Source organism: Drosophila navojoa, chromosome X (genome assembly GCF_054131105.1).
Source record: "Drosophila navojoa isolate 15081-1374.11 chromosome X, UAZ_NAV_1.0, whole genome shotgun sequence".
NCBI lineage: Eukaryota > Metazoa > Arthropoda > Insecta > Diptera > Drosophilidae > Drosophila > Drosophila navojoa.
In genome coordinates, this window is record NC_142895.1 from 18,184,937 (window position 1) to 18,203,882 (window position 18,946).

Genomic DNA, 18,946 nt, shown 5'->3' on the forward strand with positions numbered 1-18,946 from the left:
GATGCTGGAAAAACTGCCACAGATGCTGCTGGAGAGTATTTCTCTATATAAGGAGCTAAAGGCTCAGGGAATCAATGCTCAGGCGACTGCAGGAATGCCATTATCATTGATCACAATGGCGAGATATTCAGAGCACGGCATCATTCATTATGGGATCCATCACAGCGAGGTAGTTCAGGAGCCGGTGGTGATTGAAGCGGATTAGTTATGTAACCGTCAAGAGTATCTTCAGTAAAACATAAATAATTTGAATAAATTACGTTTAGTAAAGCACAAAATCAACTATATCTGAATGATAAATGTCTAATATGTGTACCGTATTAAAAGGCTTAAACTATCTTAACACCTTGCTATGGTAACTATATGCTATATAAATTCTAGAGATTTGTTCAATATTCCCAGAATGAAGGGACTCCATTTACTTGGCAATTAACTAAAGTTATAAACAAATATGTCATTGACCTGAGACAGAACGAAAAATCGAGCATTTATCGCAAAAGATGTGCAAATGCCTCAACATTCCTGGGCATTGCTCCTATCATGGCGAGTTCAACTAAAAACTATTTGTCGCAGTGCCACTTAATCAGTGTAATCAATGTGACCTATATACATTTAATTTGGACAATCAAGGAGAGACTGTCCATGCAATTTACAAATGAATGCAAGATTACTCTGCTGAACAACACTCAGACATTACGCAAAGATTTCGCACGATCTTTGAGAGCCAGGCAGTGGCTAACCCTGGCCACCCCGGGGAGCAACCTCGCGCTGCGACTCGTGCGCTTCAGTGGTGCCATAGCAGTATTTGGCCGCCTCATTGCGGTACTTGTTCTCGTGCTCGACAGAATGTGAGTTGGTGCGACACTTGACCAGGCACAGCTCAAAGTGGTCCACAACACTGGCGTAGATATATTTCTGTGTGTCGTGCGCCTGGAGCACTTGCTCCAGCAGAGATCGCTTGTTCGGATGGAGGCAACAGGAGACACAGTATTCATAGATGCCGCAACAGTGTGATGTGGTATTGCAACTGTAGCAGCTATAGTAGCTAATCCCGGCCAACTCAACATTGCAGCAGCCATTGACCAGCATCTGTTCCCGTAGGCATACGAATCCTCGTTCATCGGCCAGCAGCTGCCGTCCTTGCACCGAATTGCGGCAACGTAAGTCGGGATCCTTGGTGCGATTGAGATGTTCTTCGGGCGGCAACAATTGCTGCTTCCATAATAGCGGGCGTGTCCGTTGTGGCTTATATTCATCGTAATGAAGCGCACTGAAGGCTCCCTCCTATTGGGTATGCAATAGATTGTTATGAATCTATTGATACTTATTCGTTACGTGCGACTCACCTGATCAAAGAGGTTGCCGAATATGTAAAGAATGGCCAGCAGTACTAGAATTATATAAATAATGCGCCGTCGTAACAATCGTGTGAGTGCGGCTGGCCACATCGTATGCGTATGCGGACATGGGCATCGGCATCATTGCCAGCGGTGCTCTCAGTTAGTTTCGTCAAAGCTGGAAGCGATGCTGTTTCTGCTGCTGCTGTAACTCAGCGTGCCAATTGCTTGAACGCTGTGTATGCATTTGATTTTCGAACTTCTAACAATATAGTTGGCGAAATATTTATTTGCATTTGTTTTGGGCCGAACAGCTGTGCGCAGCGTTGCCACATATTGCAAAGTGAATGGCATGAACGATTACACCTCATAGGAGTTATCGATTGTTTTCAAGTAATTTAAATCAATTACTTATTTATTATTTATTTATCAATTTGTGGTATACAAAATTATTGTGTTTAACATTTTTTGTTTTAAGAGTGCATGATACATTATCTATACTTTTTAAACTTAATCATCTATAACATTGAAAATTGATTTTTTAGAAATTAACATAATTAACATTCTGCCTAAACTTGTCATTTAAATAAATTTTTTTGTAACAATTAATTAAATAACTCGAATTATCGATCGTCTTCAAATAATACACATAAATTAAATAATTTAACAATTGCTAACATCGCGATGTGTAAAAAATACAAACATTTAAGATTATAAGTTGAGCATTTGGGATTGTAAATAGGCAATACTAACATTGAACTAATTTTATTTCGTACTTTATGAAACAGCCTAACAAAGTATTTGATTAGACTATCCTTTCAATTTTCTTCTTCTTCTAATGCGTCAGCTACATCCAGTTGGGCTTTGTACGCTCTTATTTTCTCACGCAATGCCATGTCTGGCTCCAGATGCTTAATGCTAACTCAAACTAATTCTATTTCGTACTTTTTTAAACAGCCTAACAAAGTAAGACTATCCTTTCAATTTTCTTCTTCTAATGCGTCAGCTTCTTCCAGCTGGGCTTTGTACTCTATTATTTTCTCACGCAAAGCCATGTCTGGCTCCAGATACTTAATGCTTATATTACTTTTGATCGGGCATCCCACTATTGGACAACGTACACCGGAATTGTCCTTTAACATAGCATCCACAGTATCTTTTTCGTAGTGATGCCCGCACTTAGTGTTTCGCACTGGATTTAACATTAATTTCTTGGACCAGGGATCATACATTGAGACAACCTTGCCACCTGGCTCAACAACCTCGGCCACTTCCTCATCACTTACGTTCGTTCCATTCGAGTCCCCACCTACGGCAGTCAATCGTTGTTTAAACTCTTTATACTCAGCTGATTGTTTAATGTTGGTGCGTTTCCTTTCTTCACTTTCCAAAATTTCTGCACATTTGGCATTTACCTCTTCGACTGTATCAGCTTCATTTAATACGTTCTGCAAAGCAGCATCTATGCGTTTGTGCTTGGCCTTCAAAGCAATTATTTGTTCGCCGATCCTCAATCGATCTTTCATTCTCTCATCAAGTAATTTTTGTATTCTTTCCCGGAAATCGTCATCACAACCTTAAAACAAATAAATGGTGGATCTTTAGATTTACCTCTTCAAATAAAATACGATATATATTACAGCTTTCCAATGATCTTATAAACTCGGTGTTTTCAATAATGGTTTGTTTGGCATCTTCGAGGCTACTTAAAAACTCCATTAACTTGTTTATATTTTTACTTTCAACCTAAATATCTAACTTCGGGGAACCAATTGTTCAGCTTAAGATTTAGTTATCGGAACTTACCCACCGGATTGTGAGATGAACCAGTAGCTAATACAAGCGCGCTTTTCTTTGAAACAATCATCTGCAACACAATCAATACACGGCGTAGCAAAATTAATTGAAATTTCTAAACGAACAATTGTGTCGTATTGTTATTATCTTAAAGAACTAGTAGGCTTTGCTATTCGAATTTATTTGAACATAAAATTAGTACGTGTTTCCAATAGTATAAATCCAACACATTTTTTTTTTAAAGTATTCTTTGCATTAGTATTTTTACAAAACATTCTCGCTCCCAATAATTATTTAGAGGTAAAGGTAACCACAATCTCTTGCTAGCCGGTGCAAACGAAGAACTAGTTCATTTTGAAGCGGCGCGGAATCAATTAGATTCCACTGGTACGTACACCAATACAACTCTATATGGCAATAACAGCATTAACTGCTCAGAACGTTAAGAAGTTGAGGTGAAAGTGGCAAAAGCCTCCAAGCGCTAGCGTGGAAGCAACGTAGCGGAGAACGGGGCTTTACAGTTGCAAGGCAGCCAAAATACGAACATAAGGAGACAGCTCAACAGAACTGTCAAAAAGTCTAACCCGGAGCAAGGAGCAACAGCTGTTGCTGGCCATACACTCATACTCATACACTCACACACAAGCACATACATACGTACAAAATGCCACACAAACAGTCTCAAAGCTGGATTTACACCTGCCTTTTGGTCAGTATCTTGCCAACGTTGTGCGTGGGCTTACTCGACGGTCTCTACTGTGGCAAAGAGAACTGTTACGATGTGCTGGGCGTCACACGTGAATCCTCAAAGTCGGAGATCGGCAAAGCCTATCGGCAGCTGGCACGCAAATATCATCCCGATCTGCATCGTGGCGAGGAGGCCAAGGCGCTGGCCGAACAGCAATTTAAGCTCGTGGCCACAGCCTACGAGATACTGCGCGATGAGGAATCCCGCACAGACTACGACTACATGCTGGATAACCCGGACGCCTACTATGCGCATTACTATCGCTACTACCGACGACGTGTGGCACCCAAGGTCGATGTGCGCGTGGTGATCGTGGTGTCGTTGACCGTGATTTCTATAATCCAGTACTACTCTGGCTGGCAGCGCTACGATGCTGCCATCAAATACTTCTCAACGGTGCCCAAGTATCGCAACAAGGCGCTGGACATAGCGCGCGATGAGATCCAGGAGCGAGTGCACAATCGCAAGGGCAAGAATCGCAAGAGCCTATCGAAAACGGAACAAAAAGAGGAAATCGAGCGGATCATACGCAAGGTTATCGAGGAGAAAATGGACGTGCAGGGCGGCTATGCGAAGCCAACGCTATGGGATGTGCTGTGGGTGCAGTTGCTCATCTGCCCGTACACGCTGTTCAACTTCATTGCGTGGCACGCGCTGTGGTTCTGGCGCTACACGGTGCTGAAGCAGCCGTACGGCCGGGAGCAGCAGCTCTATTTGATACGACGCCACATGGGCATGGGCCAGCATCAGTTCAATTCACTGGATGAGAAACAGATCGAGGAATATCTGAAGCTTGAACTGTGGCAGCGCGACAATTTTGTCGCGTGGAAGGCCGATCAGGACGAGGACATGAAGAAGAAATTGGCCGAGAATCCGCGCTACAAGGCCTACAGGCGCTACATGAAGAACCATGGGCCCGGTCGCATCACCTTCGAGGACTAGAGGACGAGGACGAGTACGGCATCTGTTGATGTTCAAGTTTTATTGTTCCAACGTGTCGCCATGGGCCTGCCAACTGTAATTTATTGATTTCAACTTTCTTTCATCTAGCAGACATCAATGTATTCTTTTTTTTTATTTTTTTAGTTTTTCTTTTAACAATATTTTCGGGTCTAGGGCGAAGTTTTGCAATAGCTTAAAAAACAATTATGTTAATAATTCTGGTGGCCAATCGGATACTGCCCGCGGGGCAGCGATGGCCAAAACGTTGACCTCGCCACCAAAACCGGTTCCAAAAACGTGCTTACTCGCATTTCGCCTCTCATCTTTCATCTTCCACATCTGCCAGCAGAAACGTGCGATAAACGCGAAACCGAAAACCGAGAACCTCTCTTTGTTTTTTTTTTTCTCTTCTCTTTTTTAAAGTTGTTAGCTCAATTGTCCAAATTTTTATATAGCAAATATACAAAACACTAAATATTAAATAAAAACTAAATATTTAAATGAGAGTTACAAGTAAATGCTATTGAAAATTGTATTCTATAGTAATGTACAAATATGTTAAAGGTCCGTTAGAGTCGTAAAATTTCAGAATTATTTCGAATGGCATTTAGAGCATGTGGAACTTTATGAATATGGAGCACTCGGGCGTCTTCTGATAAATTCTTGCATGTGGAGCGCCTAATTCGTTTATACAGTTGTGCTTCAATCCACATAACTGAATCCGCATATTATTGTTGTTGATGGTTTTTGTTGCTGCTTCTGTTTCTGTTTTTGACTATATGTTGGAAACCGTTGCCAACTCGACTTTATTTACACAGCTGATGAGCTCTAGACTAATTTGTTTTGCACGCGTTCTTAAGACCTAAAGGTGGGTCAATTGGATTGGGTAATTGGTGTTGCGAGTGCAAGGGCAGGGGCAGGGGCAGGGGCATGGGCAGAGGCAATAAAACTATTCCATCAAGTATTTGGTATCGCTGACAAGTTCATCGGCATCGAGTAGACCGCTAACAAGCCCGAACGGCACCTTAACATCCTGTACGTTCTGGAATTCGCTATCGTCCAGCTGTGTATCATGATAATCGTCCAGATTCTGCTCAGCATCGTCCGCATCATCGTCGTTGAACATGAAATCATTTGTGACAATGCACTCCTCCAGCACTTTGGCCTGTTCGCCGCCCGCCTGGTTGAGATTGGTCATTCCGATGCCAACGCTGACATTATCATCATCATAGGAATCATCGTCTCCAACGGCCAAATCGCGGTCATTGTAATGCAATTGTGATTGTTGCTGGGGCTGTTGCTGCTGCTGCTGCTGCTGTTGTTGTTGTTGTTGTTTTCGCAGCTGCGGTTCCTGTTGATGCTGTAGCTTCTGGTGCTGCCCCCTTTGCTTCTGTCGCTTGCGCGTGGGCAGTCGCAGTGATATTGCCGAGCCTGGACTCACCACCGGCTGTTGCTTCACATGCTGGGCTACATGCGCGGCCAGATAGGATTTCTTGGTGAATCCCTTGTCGCACTGCGTGCACTGAAATTGCTTTTTGCCCGTGTGCACGCGCCGATGCACGGACAGCACATGAGCATAGGCGAATCCCTTATTGCACACCTCACAGATATATGGACGCTCCCCGGTATGAATCCGTTCGTGCTTCTTGCTGCTGCCAAAGTCGGAGAAGCGACGTTCGCAGTAGAGACAGCCATACGGCTTCTGTCCGGTGTGGACACGCATGTGACGACGCAGCTCCACGTTCGAAATGAACGCCTTCTGGCACACTTCGCACGGATATGGCCGATCGTTGTTATGCCGGCGCATATGCGCATTGAGCGCATGCTGATACTTGTATGTGTTGCCGCAGATGTCACAGATCTTTGGCTCTGTAGGGCGACGTGGTCGCACTCCGCTGACATTGACTGCTGCACTGCCTCCATTTCCATTGATATTGTTGTTGTTACTACTATCGCTGTTGTTGTTGACTGGAGCACACTGAGTGGTCTGTGTCGGCAAGTACTCCTCCTCCGTCAGCTTGTAGTCCTGATCATCGTCGTCCTGCTGCTGGTCTTGCTCCTGGTCTTGTTCCAATTCTTGTTCATGCACGAACTCCTGATCCACCTCCAGATCGTTGTCCTGCTCCGATTCACAATGGAGCTGCTGCTGTTGCTGCTGCTGATGCTGTTGCTGTTGCTCCTGCTGCTGCACCGTTTGCTCGGCAGCCCAATCCATATCCAGTGCAATGACCTTGTCTTCCTCAGAATCTGATGGGATACTGGCTACATCTTGCAGCATCAGTGCTGCTGCGCTATCGTCTGGCGGAATCATGAGTGCATGCACCTCAACATCCACATCATTTACTACGGCAACATCTTCATCGTCACAATAATACTTTTCTTTCTTGGCTGTAGGCTCAGCTGGCAGACGCTTCACTCGGAGACCGGATGGCAACTTGAGATGTTGTGTTTGCTCCAACAACAATTTATCCACGTCCACAAGCTGTGTGGCCGAAGCTGCCGATTGGAATATCTTTTGTGCTTCTCGGCATTTCTGTTGGAAGCGATAGGTGATACTTAGCTCGTTGCGGCATCCATGGCAGATCTTGTCGGGCAGCTGTGCGAGGAGCGGCCTCTCCAACTGCAATGCACTGCAACTACGGATTTTATCCACAATTTGCATATGAGGTGTCTCCAGATCTTGACCATAAATTGAACAATATCCAGGCTCCGCGCGCAAACATATCAGGCACACAACGCCTAGATCCACAAGGCCCGAATCAGGACCTAAATTACGCGGCATTGCTTAAAATTTGTTATGAGTGCTAAAAACATAACGTCTTTACTCGCACACAAACACAATTGCACACATTGAAACATACAAATATAGATACTATATTTTGTGTGTCTATTTTCCGAGTGTTGCTCTTTTTGTTGTTAGTTCTTGACAAACACTATCGATAGTTTGTTAGTTCATTCGTGTTGATGATAGTCTATGCTATCGATATACATTACCCAGCAGCCTTTGCCAGTGACGTCACAATTTGATAATTATATTATTTTTAATATACACATCTCTAAAGTGGCACAAATTCTTAAAGAGACTTACTTGTGTAAACGTCCCATTTTAATAGCTAAAATCACTGACCAGTGCTAAAATACTATGTGATTTTAAGCTACCTAGCGATGTGTTTGCGCACTTGCAGCTATTGTGAATTGCTATCGATAAATATATTTTGAAAACAGCTGGCGGCGAAATTTCTGTCAGAAATACCGCTTATTGTTAATTATTAAAAAAGCCACAATAAAATCTAAACTCTTTCAAAGTGTTCACCATTTACTGTTGTTTCTCAATTCCTTAAATGCGGACATGTCTCAAGATCCATTAACCGAGGTGACCCACCAATTGGTCAAGCATTTCGCAATCTATCCGGTGGCTACAAATGCTTCGTGTGTCATGCGGTACGGCGAGCTGATCCGCTTCCATAACGAGAACCTCTTAGAAGGCGGAGATGTGAGCATTGCGGCAAGCAATATAAACTGGGAATGTTTTTGTCAGAGACACGGTCTGAAGATGCGCATGGACATCGAGCAGTTGCTGACTGACGAGAAAGCAAAGGAGGATATGTTAGAACAAAGCAAGCAATGGATATTCCCGTTACAGAGCATCACAAAGTTGCGGAAGGAACGCTACGGCTTGCACTTCCATCGTGCTCCCATCATTGCCAATGTTCTCAATTCCATAATCACAAATGGCGAAAACTATGGCAAGCATAAAGGGCCAGCAGGCGATGGGGCTGTCTTGCCGCGCTCAATTCACCTATCGCTGAACAACCGATTTCTCAACGAGGACAAGCACAATTCAAAGGAACTGCACAAGTTCCGTGCCAAGCAGCTGTACCTCATTTTAGGCCGTCTCTTGGAATATTCCAAGTGGCGCGTGGTTCAAGAGGACGATGTGACCGACGACACTTTGAGAGTTAGCGTTGATTGCAATAATGTGCCGCGTCGACCCTCAGACAGCCAGGAGGATAAGAAGATGGTGCGCCTTGTGTGCGGCCCGGTGCTGGAGCCGACTACGAAGACGGCCACAAGTATGACCAGTGGAGACTACATGGCGTAAGTAGTTGCCGCAACGTCCAATATCCAGCTACATTTCACCTTTTTCCTCTCTTGTGCATTGCCGGCGGCAGACTGCGCTCCAATGATATGCTCCTAATAGCTATGCATCGCCATGGCGTACGCGACTGTGTCAAGGGAAAAAACTTTGAGAGCCTGATGCATCGGCTTGGCCATGCGGCTGTCATAGTGGATCTGTTCGAGGTGCGACATAGCACGGGCGCCACCGTGGTGCGCAGTGGCCTAGGCAGCTCCAAAGGTGCCAACTACATTCTCTACAATTCCGCACGCCTCGAGACATTGCTGCGTACCTTTCAAGCCCAGGTGGATCTAGGTGTCTACGAATGTCTGCCGCCCCTAGATGAAATCGATCTGAGCGTGCTTGAGGATGAGGTCTGAATGAGTTTATATATATTTGTACATCACGACTGTATATTTTGATTAATATTCATCTCTTTCTGCACGCAGCTCGACTGGCAGTTGATCTACGGCTATTTGCTTACCTTTCCAAAGCTGGTAGAAACAACTCTAGCCCAAGTGGAGCAGGGCCTGTGCGGTGTCCATTTGCTCGTCCGCTACATCGTAGACTTGGCTAGCCTGTTCAGCCGGTACTATCGCCACAAACGAATACTCGTGCAGCAGCGCACCAATCTGATGCCCGTGCTCTACGCTCGGATATATTTAGTCAAGGCTGTGCGACAGGTGCTCAATTCCGCGCTGGCGCTACTGGGAATTGAGCCCGTGGATTACATGTGAGGATGGCAAACGAGGATTGTTAAGTGAAGGCAGCATTTTCGTTTTGTATATTTAATGTACAAACGGTATGGTAAATTTAACAACAATCTATATTTTTATATTAACTATACACAAGAGGGCTTACGACTAAAACAGATGTTCTTTACAATTAAAGGATTTATTTAGTTGTCATAGGCCTAGAACATATAATATACATGTATATGCATCATATTTAGTTCAAAATGGAACAAGAGCTTTATATGCTATATTTTTAACAGAAAATGTCAGCAAATGAACTGACACGAACTTAATTTTAAATTTAGATAACTTACGCTTACTTTAATGTAGGAACAGATGGACAAAAATGCGTTAAAAACTTATTTACAAACAAATGATAAAAAGAACAGAACTTAAAAAAATAAAATAAAAAGACTTTATGTCAAGGAACAAGTTGTTTCAATAGATGCCAAGATGGAGACAGGGAAACTAAAACGATAATTGCGCAAGGCTTTCATGTACAAATCTATTCCTCTCTCTCTCTCTCTCTCTCTATCTTTCTTGACTTCCATACTTGTCTCTTACTCGCTCTCATCCATTCCGCTGCAGCATATTGTAAGGTATTCATTTGGCATTTTGGCTAGCAGCACGTCACACTCACACCCACACACACGCACACGCACACTGATAGGAAGCTGGAAGCATAATACTATAGTGGAACATGCCAGGATTTGGATGGCGCCCACGCATCATCTACTCTGATGCTTCTGTCGATTAAATTCGGTAATAAAGTCGATGTTCTGTCGATTGTTGAAGAACAGCTCCTCCATGAGCCGGGTGCTGCCCAGCGAGTTGGCCTTGGTGCCCAGGCACATGTTGTACTGCGGCGGATCCAACTGCACGTCGCAGCTAATGTCATGGTAGATGTGCACCAGCGTCGGATCTGGAGCACGGAATACGCTAAGGCGTCGCCATTGCTCGGCTGCCTCGTTATAGTCGAGCGGCACTTCAGCCGTATTGGACAGAAAGCCATGTTGGCGCGTTCCAACGCGCACAATCTTCTCCAGAAACTTGACATCCTCCAGGCCCCAACCCGTTATGTCCTTGTCGAAGCCATTGATGTCATCGTCCAGTATGTCCGACTTGTATATGGCACAAATGCCAAAGCCAAACTGCCTGAAGTACCCATTCTCATCGTCAATAGGCACCTGCTCGGAGGCACTGGCTCCATTCCGTCGCTTCGGATCGTACTGGCTGAACACAATGGGCAGGTACACCTGTCGACCACGCTGCGTATGCATACGCACCCGCTGCAGTGTCTCCACATTAAAGACCATATCGACATCGATGAATAGGATAATGTCCTGCTGTCGTATGTACGAGGAGCGAGCGGCAATGTCCAGAGCGACGCCACGAGAGAATGGGCCACTGCGCTGAATATAATTGATCTGCTGGTATATGTGGCGACTGCGCAACTCGTTCAGCTGCTGCAGATGATCGATCAGCTCATCTGGCTGCCCAAAGATGACAACCAGCAGATCGCAGTGCTGTGCAGCCACAATGCAAACGCGCTCATAGATGGACAGAAAGCGCTGGAAGGTGGCCAGCCGACCGGCAATAGGCAGCACGAAGACAATGGTGTCCGGCGGAGGCGCCAACAGGTTGCTGGCCATGGTAAAGTGGCTGCTGAGCCGTGCCATGCTGTTGTGCAGCAGGCTGCCGAACAGACCTACAGAGGACAAGCCTTACGAGCGGTAAGCAAGACAATATAGGAAATATATGCATGAATATATATGTATGCATTTAGCATAATCAAACTCACTCTGCTGCAGCGTCACATTGTAGAAATCCTCGTCCAGCTCCTTGACAAAGATGCCTGTGAAGGCGCGCTGCACATAGAGGTGGCGCCGCACGGGCACTGTCATCTTTTTGCCGCGATACTTCTTGTAGATCAACAGGAGGTCCAATATGAGATCCTGGCCATGCAGTGCATCCAAACGGTGGTAGCCATACAGCAATTCACGAAACTCAATCACACGTCCACGTTGACGTGAATAATAGTTGATGTTCTCCATGACCTCCGTGATGACATCCTCGAGACCTTCGCGCATAGCCGAGTCAATTTTCTGCTTGGGATTTGCCGAGCCCGCCGAGTACAGGCTGCGTGCTATAAAGGACCAGTCCAGCAGATCCGCTGTGCTCGCGGGCACAAATTTATTCAGCTCGGGACTAATGCCTGCAACAGTCGATAACATAAAATTAAATTCGATATATTTATTTATATAAGATATTTATATTCCAGTTCGATAGCTTGTGCGTATGTAAATCGCAATAATTTCGATAACTCAATCGATAGCTTGCAAAAACTGGGCGTTGCAATTCAAATGGTTTGCATGGGTAAAGATGATGTATTCAAATGCCCCATTAAGGTAGGCATGGCTGGAATGGAAGATGTCCCAGCAGGCATTTGACATTCACATTAAGATTTCTATACAATCAACTAACTCGACACGATTTTTATGTAAGGCATGTGGCTAACAAACTTGCCCCGCCTGGCATTGCTCACGGCATTAGTCTGCTGTGATGCATTAGGTTGTGGCAGCGAAAGGGTGACTAAACCCAAGGACGATGAGCGTAACGCCAGCTATTGGATGGACCAGGCGCAGCAGCAACTGGCTGTGCGTCTGATGCGTAGTCGAGAGGCGGGTGGGGGCGACAATCGAGTGGCCAGGAACGTTATAATGCTAATGGGCGATGGCTTATCCATTACCACGCTAACCGCGGCTCGAATACTAAAGGGTCAGCATGCCGGCTGCAGCGGCGAGGAGGCGCAGCTGGCCGTGGAGCAGTTCCCGTATTCGGGTCTATGTAAGACCTACTGCACGGACAGCCAAACGGCGGATTCGGCATGCGCGGCAACAGCATGTCTCACCGGCATAAAAACCAACTACGGCAGCATTGGACAGAGTGCTCAAGGTGTCAAGGTGGAGTCAATTCTGGATTGGGCTCAACACGCCGACAAGGCAACTGGCATTGTGACCACCACGCGACTAACTGACGCCAGTCCGGCGTCCGGCTATGCGCACGTGCAGAGGCGTTCCCAGGAGTTGGACATCGCACGGCAACTGATCGAGGATGCGCCTGGACGGCATCTGGATGTAATACTTGGCGGCGGCCTGGGTAAGTTTGCCAGCGAGCGTAGCGATGGACGGGATTTGCTTAAACAGTGGCGGGCATCGAATCCGGACGGATGTTTTGCCAGCACATTGAGCGAGCTGCGCAACTGCGGTGCCACCAATGGCAGCCTGTTTGGCGTTTTCAGTGATAACCATATGGCCTACCATTTGGCTGCATCCAAAGATCAGCCGCGGCTCCGCGACATGACAGAAGCTGCCATTCAGCGGCTGGAACAGCAGCCGCAAGGCTATTTTGTGTTCATTGAAGGCGGTCGCATCGATCATGGACACCACGAGACACGGGCCGGCTATGCGCTGGACGAGATGCTCGAACTTGATGCGGCCATCGAGGTGGCAGTGCATCTGACAAATCCCAACGAAACGCTGATCATTGTTACGGCGGATCATTCGCATACACTCAGCATGGCGGGCTATGCCAATCGAGGGACAGCCATATTGGGTCTGGATCCCAGCCAACGTGACTTGGACGGTATACCCTACAGCACGCTCAACTATGCCATTGGCAAGTGGCAGAGCCTCAACAAGGCCGGCAAACGGGAGAATCCTGCACCGCATCTGAGCAAAAGTAAAGAATCTTATTTATTTTCGAATTGCGCGATATTTCAGGGTATATATTTATATATGTATGTATGTTTCGTTTAGCATCCTTTACGCCTAGCTATATACATGCGAGGGGCGTACATTCTGGCGAAGATGTGGCTGTGTTTGCGTTGGGCCCCCAGTCCCATCTCTTTAGTGGCGTCATGGAGCAAAATCTGTTGCCACACCTGATGGCATATGCAGCCTGCGTGGGCCATGGCGCCACCATCTGCGAGCCATCCCCTTAGAAATATCCACATGCACGTTCAGTTCATCTTTTTGTAATGTAAATTTCTGTGTTGTCTTTTGTGCATTCAAAAACAACGTTTTGAAAACTATCGAACGCCTTTACTACTATCAATGATATCGATATGTGAATTCGGTTTGGTTCATTTGCGTCACATAAGCAACTGGACTCAGATGCGAACCGTGGCAAGTCAGGCAAATGTAATTTAACGTATTTTACACGGTATTGAAGGTACAATTTGAACTCAACTTACCTAGAATATTGTGATCTTCAAAGTGCCGTTTGCCAGTGTCCTTCTCCGGAATGGCGCCGGGAGAGACGCTTGGCAGCATGTAGGTGCTGTCATCGGGCACATCCAAATACTTGGCCATCCGCTTGATGTCGCGATGCAGCAGCAGCGACTCCTGGCGCAGCTCCTCGGCCTTGAGGCCCTGTATGTAGGAGTGCAGGCGATACATAAGCGGCGCCTGTTTGATAGGATGCAGCGTGATGGCATTATGTATTTCTTTGCGTTTCAGCTTGCCCGTATACGCATTACGGCCACTTGAATTGTGACGCAAAATGTACTGCATCTGCAAAAGTGATTAGCGATAGCGTCAGCAGGAGATACGTAGCCCGAACGTTGCTCAATTCAGCTTACCTCGTAGTTCCAGGTGCAGGGAATACCAGCAAATTTCTGCACACATCGGCCCACTTCCACATCCTCGTGAGTGCTGTACAGATTTTTCAGGCAGGTGGGTATGTGTGGTGCTACGCGGCGCAGCGTCTCGCTGCTGAGTATTACGCCGGGACCGCCCATGCAAAAGTTCTCATCGAATTCGAGGGACAACAGACCGAACTCCTCGCTATTGCCCTTGCCCGCCTGTCCAATGAACTGCGGCTTCGAGCTGTCGATGGAGCGCAGAAATCGTTCCAGCTTGTCCGGCTCCATGTAGACATCATCGTCCGCACGGATGAACCACTCGAATCGATCAATATAGTGCTCGAACATGTAATACAGCATCATGAACGACTTCTTCTGCGGCGGATAACGATCGTCTACATTCTTTAGCCCAACCACCGGCAACTCATCCGAGTAGCTGCCCTCTGAGCTGAAGAACGCAATGCGCCCGGGCACCTCCTTGCCCCACGTATCGTACACGGCACGCGCACGACCCTCGATGAAGTTCTTGGCCGTCATCACGCCCACGAAAACCAAATTGCGCTGAGAGTTTTGTATGGTGTCCTCATCGTTCAGGCCAATGATTTCGTTGGGCGATTTGAGATTCGTTGGCCGCATGCTGCAGCGCTTGACGATCTCCAGGGCGCGATAGTTTTTCAATACGGTGCCAATGCAGAGGCCCAGTGCAATGCCAAAGCAGGCAATGATTAGCGTTTTACGCTTCGTCATCGTGTGCTGCAGCATTGTGTTGGACGCTTGTGTTGCGGGGGAGTCCAGGGCTCAGGCTAATGGGCATAGGGGAGCGCTGCTGCGAAAGAAACGTGCAGAGATCGTAATTTAAATATAGTTCAATTGAATCTCGCTTTCACAGACGCGTGGCCCTGGCAAATTGTTAATTAGACCGATGTGGACCTATGTATATTGCATATCGAATACCCTAAGCAAATGTGTGCGAATATAAATTAGGTGATCGAGGGTATATCATATTTAGTTCTATATACATACATATTTATGTGTTCATATTGTATCTGCTATTCGATTATAGCAGATACTTTTTCTTGCTCTTTTTTCGCATTCTTTTTTCTCTTCATCATTTTTTTATTTCCTTTCCCTATTACGCTTGTATTATCTTCTTCGGCTTTCTCAGTAAAAGCTTTTACTCATACTTTTCCCGTCCGTCCTCATCTTTACTTCTTCTTTAAATTATGTTCTTGTTTTGTTCTTCTGTTTCTTTCAAATTATTTCCCTTTCTTATTTGTCTTCATTTATATTTCTTAATTTTTCAAATGTTTACATCTATTTCCATTTTCCACTTTCATTTTTTGTTGCCCGTTTTCAGCCTAGCTCTCGAGCTCATCCTCATCCTTTTCGTTTCTCTTGTCCATTTTCTTAAAATCATACTCTTACCCTTCTTCTTCGTCTTCTTTATTCTATTTTTCTTTCTCTTACCCTTCCTCTTCGTCTTCCTCGTTCTATGTTTCTTTTTCTTTCCCTTGCTTTTAATTTTCCCCTTCTATTTTCTATTCCTAAGATAGCACCTTGATTTTTATAGAGTAATATCTCTAGAATAGCCCCTGAGTAAGAGGCACTTAATAGTTTACAATGTTTGTTTGTGTAATTCACTTTTTTTATAGTTTATTGTAGCGATGAAAGATTTTCTTCGAATTGTTCGCCATGCTCTCTCTCTCTCTCTCACACACATGCAAATGTCTATTTGGATTAGTTTTAAGATTTTTAGTGCACTTCGAATCGTTTAACGTTTCCGAACACACGCATTCAGCCAGCAGCCAGCAGAGAGCAACAGATACTCAGGCACTACAAATACTCAGATATTCATAGACTCGACAGAGATACGCCGTTACTTGAGCTCAGATTGAAAATAAGCGAGACCCAGCTGGCTGGCTGGCATCTAATTTTAGCTCAGCTCTCGGTGCAGCTTATAAATTGGACATTGTACGAACATCAATTGGTTTTGTCGCCCATCAAGATGGACCCACAAGATGCTGGTGGAGCCGAATGGGGCAAGGTGGTGCAGGGTGGTAACTAAAAGCATCTCTGATTTTTTTTAGTTTTTTTTTTTTTAGTTTTTCTTACTTAGTTGATGTGTTTTTGTTAGCTTTCATGTTTGGCCGCTCGTCCGCAATATATGTATGAGGCGAGCACACACATACACATACCTCCTTAGCCGCACATAAATGTTAATTAAATAAACAAACAGCTCAGAAAACTATTTGGTCTACAAAAAAGAAAAAAGAGAAAAGCTGACGAACGAACGAGCACTGCGATCCATATGCTTCGAGTTGGGTTCTGTTGCCTTTTTGCTTGTGTTGGGACTCGAGTTTGTTTAGTTAGCAATTTGAAATGTTCACAAAAAAACAAAAAAAAAAAAAAAAAAAAAAATAGAAGAGAAGAAGAAAGAATTGATATACGCACATGAATTTGGCACAACTTACGGCCTAATGGCCTTCACTCACCTGAGCACTCGCCTTTGCTGCCCCCCTACCCTGGCTCTCTCTCTCTCTCACTCATCCACTCTCTCTCTCTCGAGCACACACCGTCTTTTACTGACTCACCTTTGCAGGTGTTTACAGTGAAGCGGTCAATTTCTGTTTAAATGCTCTTAACTCTTAACCAACGTACGGGAATTATGCAACCGGCAATCGCTGGATAACTCGGACATTGTATTTATGGCCGATAAAAGTTTAATTTAATTATTATACCCATTGCTAATGTATAATGCGGGTATATTAATCATGAACAAATATATGTTATAATATGTTTGCTATACTTATCAATATTTCTATGTGAAAATGAGAAGGTTTACTTATTTCTAATCATCCATTATTATTGAGCAGAATATATAACGAATATAGTACATATTTTTGCTATATGTATATTTATAAAATGTCAGTAAAGGGTATTTCATATTAGGTCATTTAAAAATTTTTCTTGTATATTGTTTACATTTCGGATTCGTTTAGCTTTTATCTGTTCGATAATTTCGCTTTTAATACTTGAAACTTCATTTTCTTCATTGCCAAATTGTAAGAATTTGTAGAAGTGTACCTAGTCTAACTATGGAATAAGAGTTAATGAAATACCCTGAGTATAATTGAGATCAGGAATCGATTTGCTAGTAGAGTAGATATTAAGATCAGATAGATTTGCATACTTAATACAAAGTCGAAGCAAAATATCTAAATGAATTGAGCTTGACTATGGAATACAAATGCAATTAATAAAAGACCTCGTTGTATCTTATCTTGCCTGCACACCCGTCGTATAAACTATACTATACTTTGGTTCCTCTTAAGCTCAGTGTAAACACAGCAGCATTCGCAGCACTCACCTGTTGCTCCGGTAAACGGGGCAAATGGAACGGACTTTGCAGTGCCAGCAAATACAGCGATCGATGATTATTGCGATGATTATTTTGCACACGCGAAGGTGCGAGACAGGGACGGACTGAGGCAGTTAAGGAGCGACGACCGGGCGGACAAACAATTGACACTGTCAGCGTCTTCGACTCTCTGACGCTGACGCTGACTCTAAGTCTGGGGCAGTGTCAGTGTCGCGTTGGTTGCGTTGCGCTGCGCTGCGGTGTGGTGCGTCGCGACGCTTCTCAAGCTCAACTGTTTTTGTCTCAGTTTGGCGGTCTGTCTGGCGCTGGCGAAGATGTTGACGGAGACGGAGACGGAGACGAAGGCAGAGACGTTACCGGCGCTGTGCAGGAAATGCGAGACTTTGAGACACGAGTGCACACATACAAAATCAGACAGACAGGCACACACACACACACACACACTGATACACTGAGCCACATAAAAAAATTGAGAGCGCGCGAAACACGAGCAAAAATGCGAATTCGAAAATGCTTTTGCAGGCCAAACAGTTTGATATGAATAATATACAATTGACAAACACAACAACAAACATTTAACAACAACCATAACAACAGCAAAATATGTACATATGTATGTATAATAACAGCAAGAGCAACTTGTTTAACTGTTGACAATTAGACGGCGTTGGGGCAATTAATGTGTTGGGCTTTCAACTTGAACCGCAGCAAAGACAACACACACACACAGATACGCTCATACACACTTGCACACACACACACATTCGCGTAGTTAGTGAAACATGCGCTGTTTAATTATTTTTAGCTGTTGTTGTCGCTGTTACGACGTTAAGTTCGCAAAGGTCGCGAGCCACAAAACTTGGAAATATTAAGCAAAGAATTGTTGTGAGCACAATTAAATATTTTCATTTACATTTTCATCATACTTTATTTATTATAAGCGCACAAAATACAAATACTATACAAATTTCACTTTCTTCTGCTGTTTTTTGTTTTTTATTATATTTTTATTTAACAATTACCATGAAAAGAAAATGTATTTTCTTTTTCTGTGGCTCGTCGTTGGTGCTTCAACCGACACGCTCTATGTCAGGCTATGTTTGCGTGCGTGTGCGTGTGTGCAACAAGAACAAACGTCGAAAAACGTTGAATTCTGTTGAAGAACTAACCGAATGAGCGGGCTGAGTCGGCGCCCGGTGTTCCAATGGCCCAACTTGAATACTGTGAGAGGCACAGAGAGCACTCGC

General features: G+C 44.7%; 7 protein-coding genes across 11 annotated transcripts; 3 read left to right on the forward strand and 4 right to left on the reverse strand.

The window, feature by feature from the left end:
• Positions 1-246: 246 nt before the first annotated feature.
• Positions 247-1,687, reverse strand: LOC108656149 (SREBP regulating gene protein). Its single transcript, XM_018108105.3, has 2 exons — positions 1,347-1,687; positions 247-1,284 (listed from the first exon to the last, which is right to left on the reverse strand). The coding sequence occupies exons 1-2, from the start codon at positions 1,446-1,448 to the stop codon at positions 736-738; spliced, it is 651 nt and encodes a 216-aa protein (XP_017963594.1). The 5' UTR covers positions 1,449-1,687; the 3' UTR covers positions 247-735.
• Positions 1,688-1,971: 284 nt separating this feature from the next.
• Positions 1,972-3,159, reverse strand: cerv (cervantes). Its single transcript, XM_089263669.1, has 2 exons — positions 2,978-3,159; positions 1,972-2,913 (listed from the first exon to the last, which is right to left on the reverse strand). The coding sequence occupies exons 1-2, from the start codon at positions 3,054-3,056 to the stop codon at positions 2,318-2,320; spliced, it is 675 nt and encodes a 224-aa protein (XP_089119795.1). The 5' UTR covers positions 3,057-3,159; the 3' UTR covers positions 1,972-2,317.
• A 255-nt stretch (positions 3,160-3,414) lies between these two features.
• On the forward strand, positions 3,415-5,342 carry LOC108656136 (dnaJ homolog subfamily C member 25 homolog). Its single transcript, XM_089263666.1, has one exon. The coding sequence runs from the start codon at positions 3,799-3,801 to the stop codon at positions 4,822-4,824; it is 1,026 nt and encodes a 341-aa protein (XP_089119792.1). The 5' UTR covers positions 3,415-3,798; the 3' UTR covers positions 4,825-5,342.
• LOC108656122 (uncharacterized) lies at positions 4,969-7,778 on the reverse strand. The gene has a single exon (XM_018108065.3). The coding sequence runs from the start codon at positions 7,604-7,606 to the stop codon at positions 5,774-5,776; it is 1,833 nt and encodes a 610-aa protein (XP_017963554.1). The 5' UTR covers positions 7,607-7,778; the 3' UTR covers positions 4,969-5,773.
• A 313-nt stretch (positions 7,779-8,091) lies between these two features.
• Positions 8,092-9,792, forward strand: LOC108656132 (DALR anticodon-binding domain-containing protein 3). The gene is made up of 3 exons (XM_018108083.3): positions 8,092-8,922; positions 8,997-9,315; positions 9,391-9,792. Exons 1-3 carry the CDS (start codon positions 8,174-8,176, stop codon positions 9,676-9,678), a joined length of 1,356 nt encoding a protein of 451 aa, XP_017963572.2. The 5' UTR covers positions 8,092-8,173; the 3' UTR covers positions 9,679-9,792.
• Positions 9,714-18,860, reverse strand: Chsy (Chondroitin sulfate synthase). 5 transcript variants are annotated; one of them, XM_089263664.1, is made up of 6 exons: positions 18,722-18,860; positions 17,688-18,061; positions 14,318-15,143; positions 13,931-14,249; positions 11,477-11,890; positions 9,714-11,398 (listed from the first exon to the last, which is right to left on the reverse strand). In XM_089263664.1, exons 3-6 carry the CDS (start codon positions 15,080-15,082, stop codon positions 10,404-10,406), a joined length of 2,493 nt encoding a protein of 830 aa, XP_089119790.1. In that variant the 5' UTR covers positions 15,083-15,143; positions 17,688-18,061; positions 18,722-18,860; the 3' UTR covers positions 9,714-10,403. The 5 variants fall into 5 exon arrangements, with proteins under 5 accessions (XP_089119790.1, XP_089119788.1, XP_017963548.1 ...); XM_089263662.1 differs by having other exon boundaries at positions 14,318-15,146; XM_018108059.3 differs by lacking the exon at positions 17,688-18,061.
• Positions 12,106-13,768, forward strand: Alp11 (Alkaline phosphatase 11). Its single transcript, XM_018108082.3, has 2 exons — positions 12,106-13,416; positions 13,494-13,768. The coding sequence occupies exons 1-2, from the start codon at positions 12,183-12,185 to the stop codon at positions 13,676-13,678; spliced, it is 1,419 nt and encodes a 472-aa protein (XP_017963571.1). The 5' UTR covers positions 12,106-12,182; the 3' UTR covers positions 13,679-13,768.
• Positions 18,861-18,946: the final 86 nt, after the last annotated feature.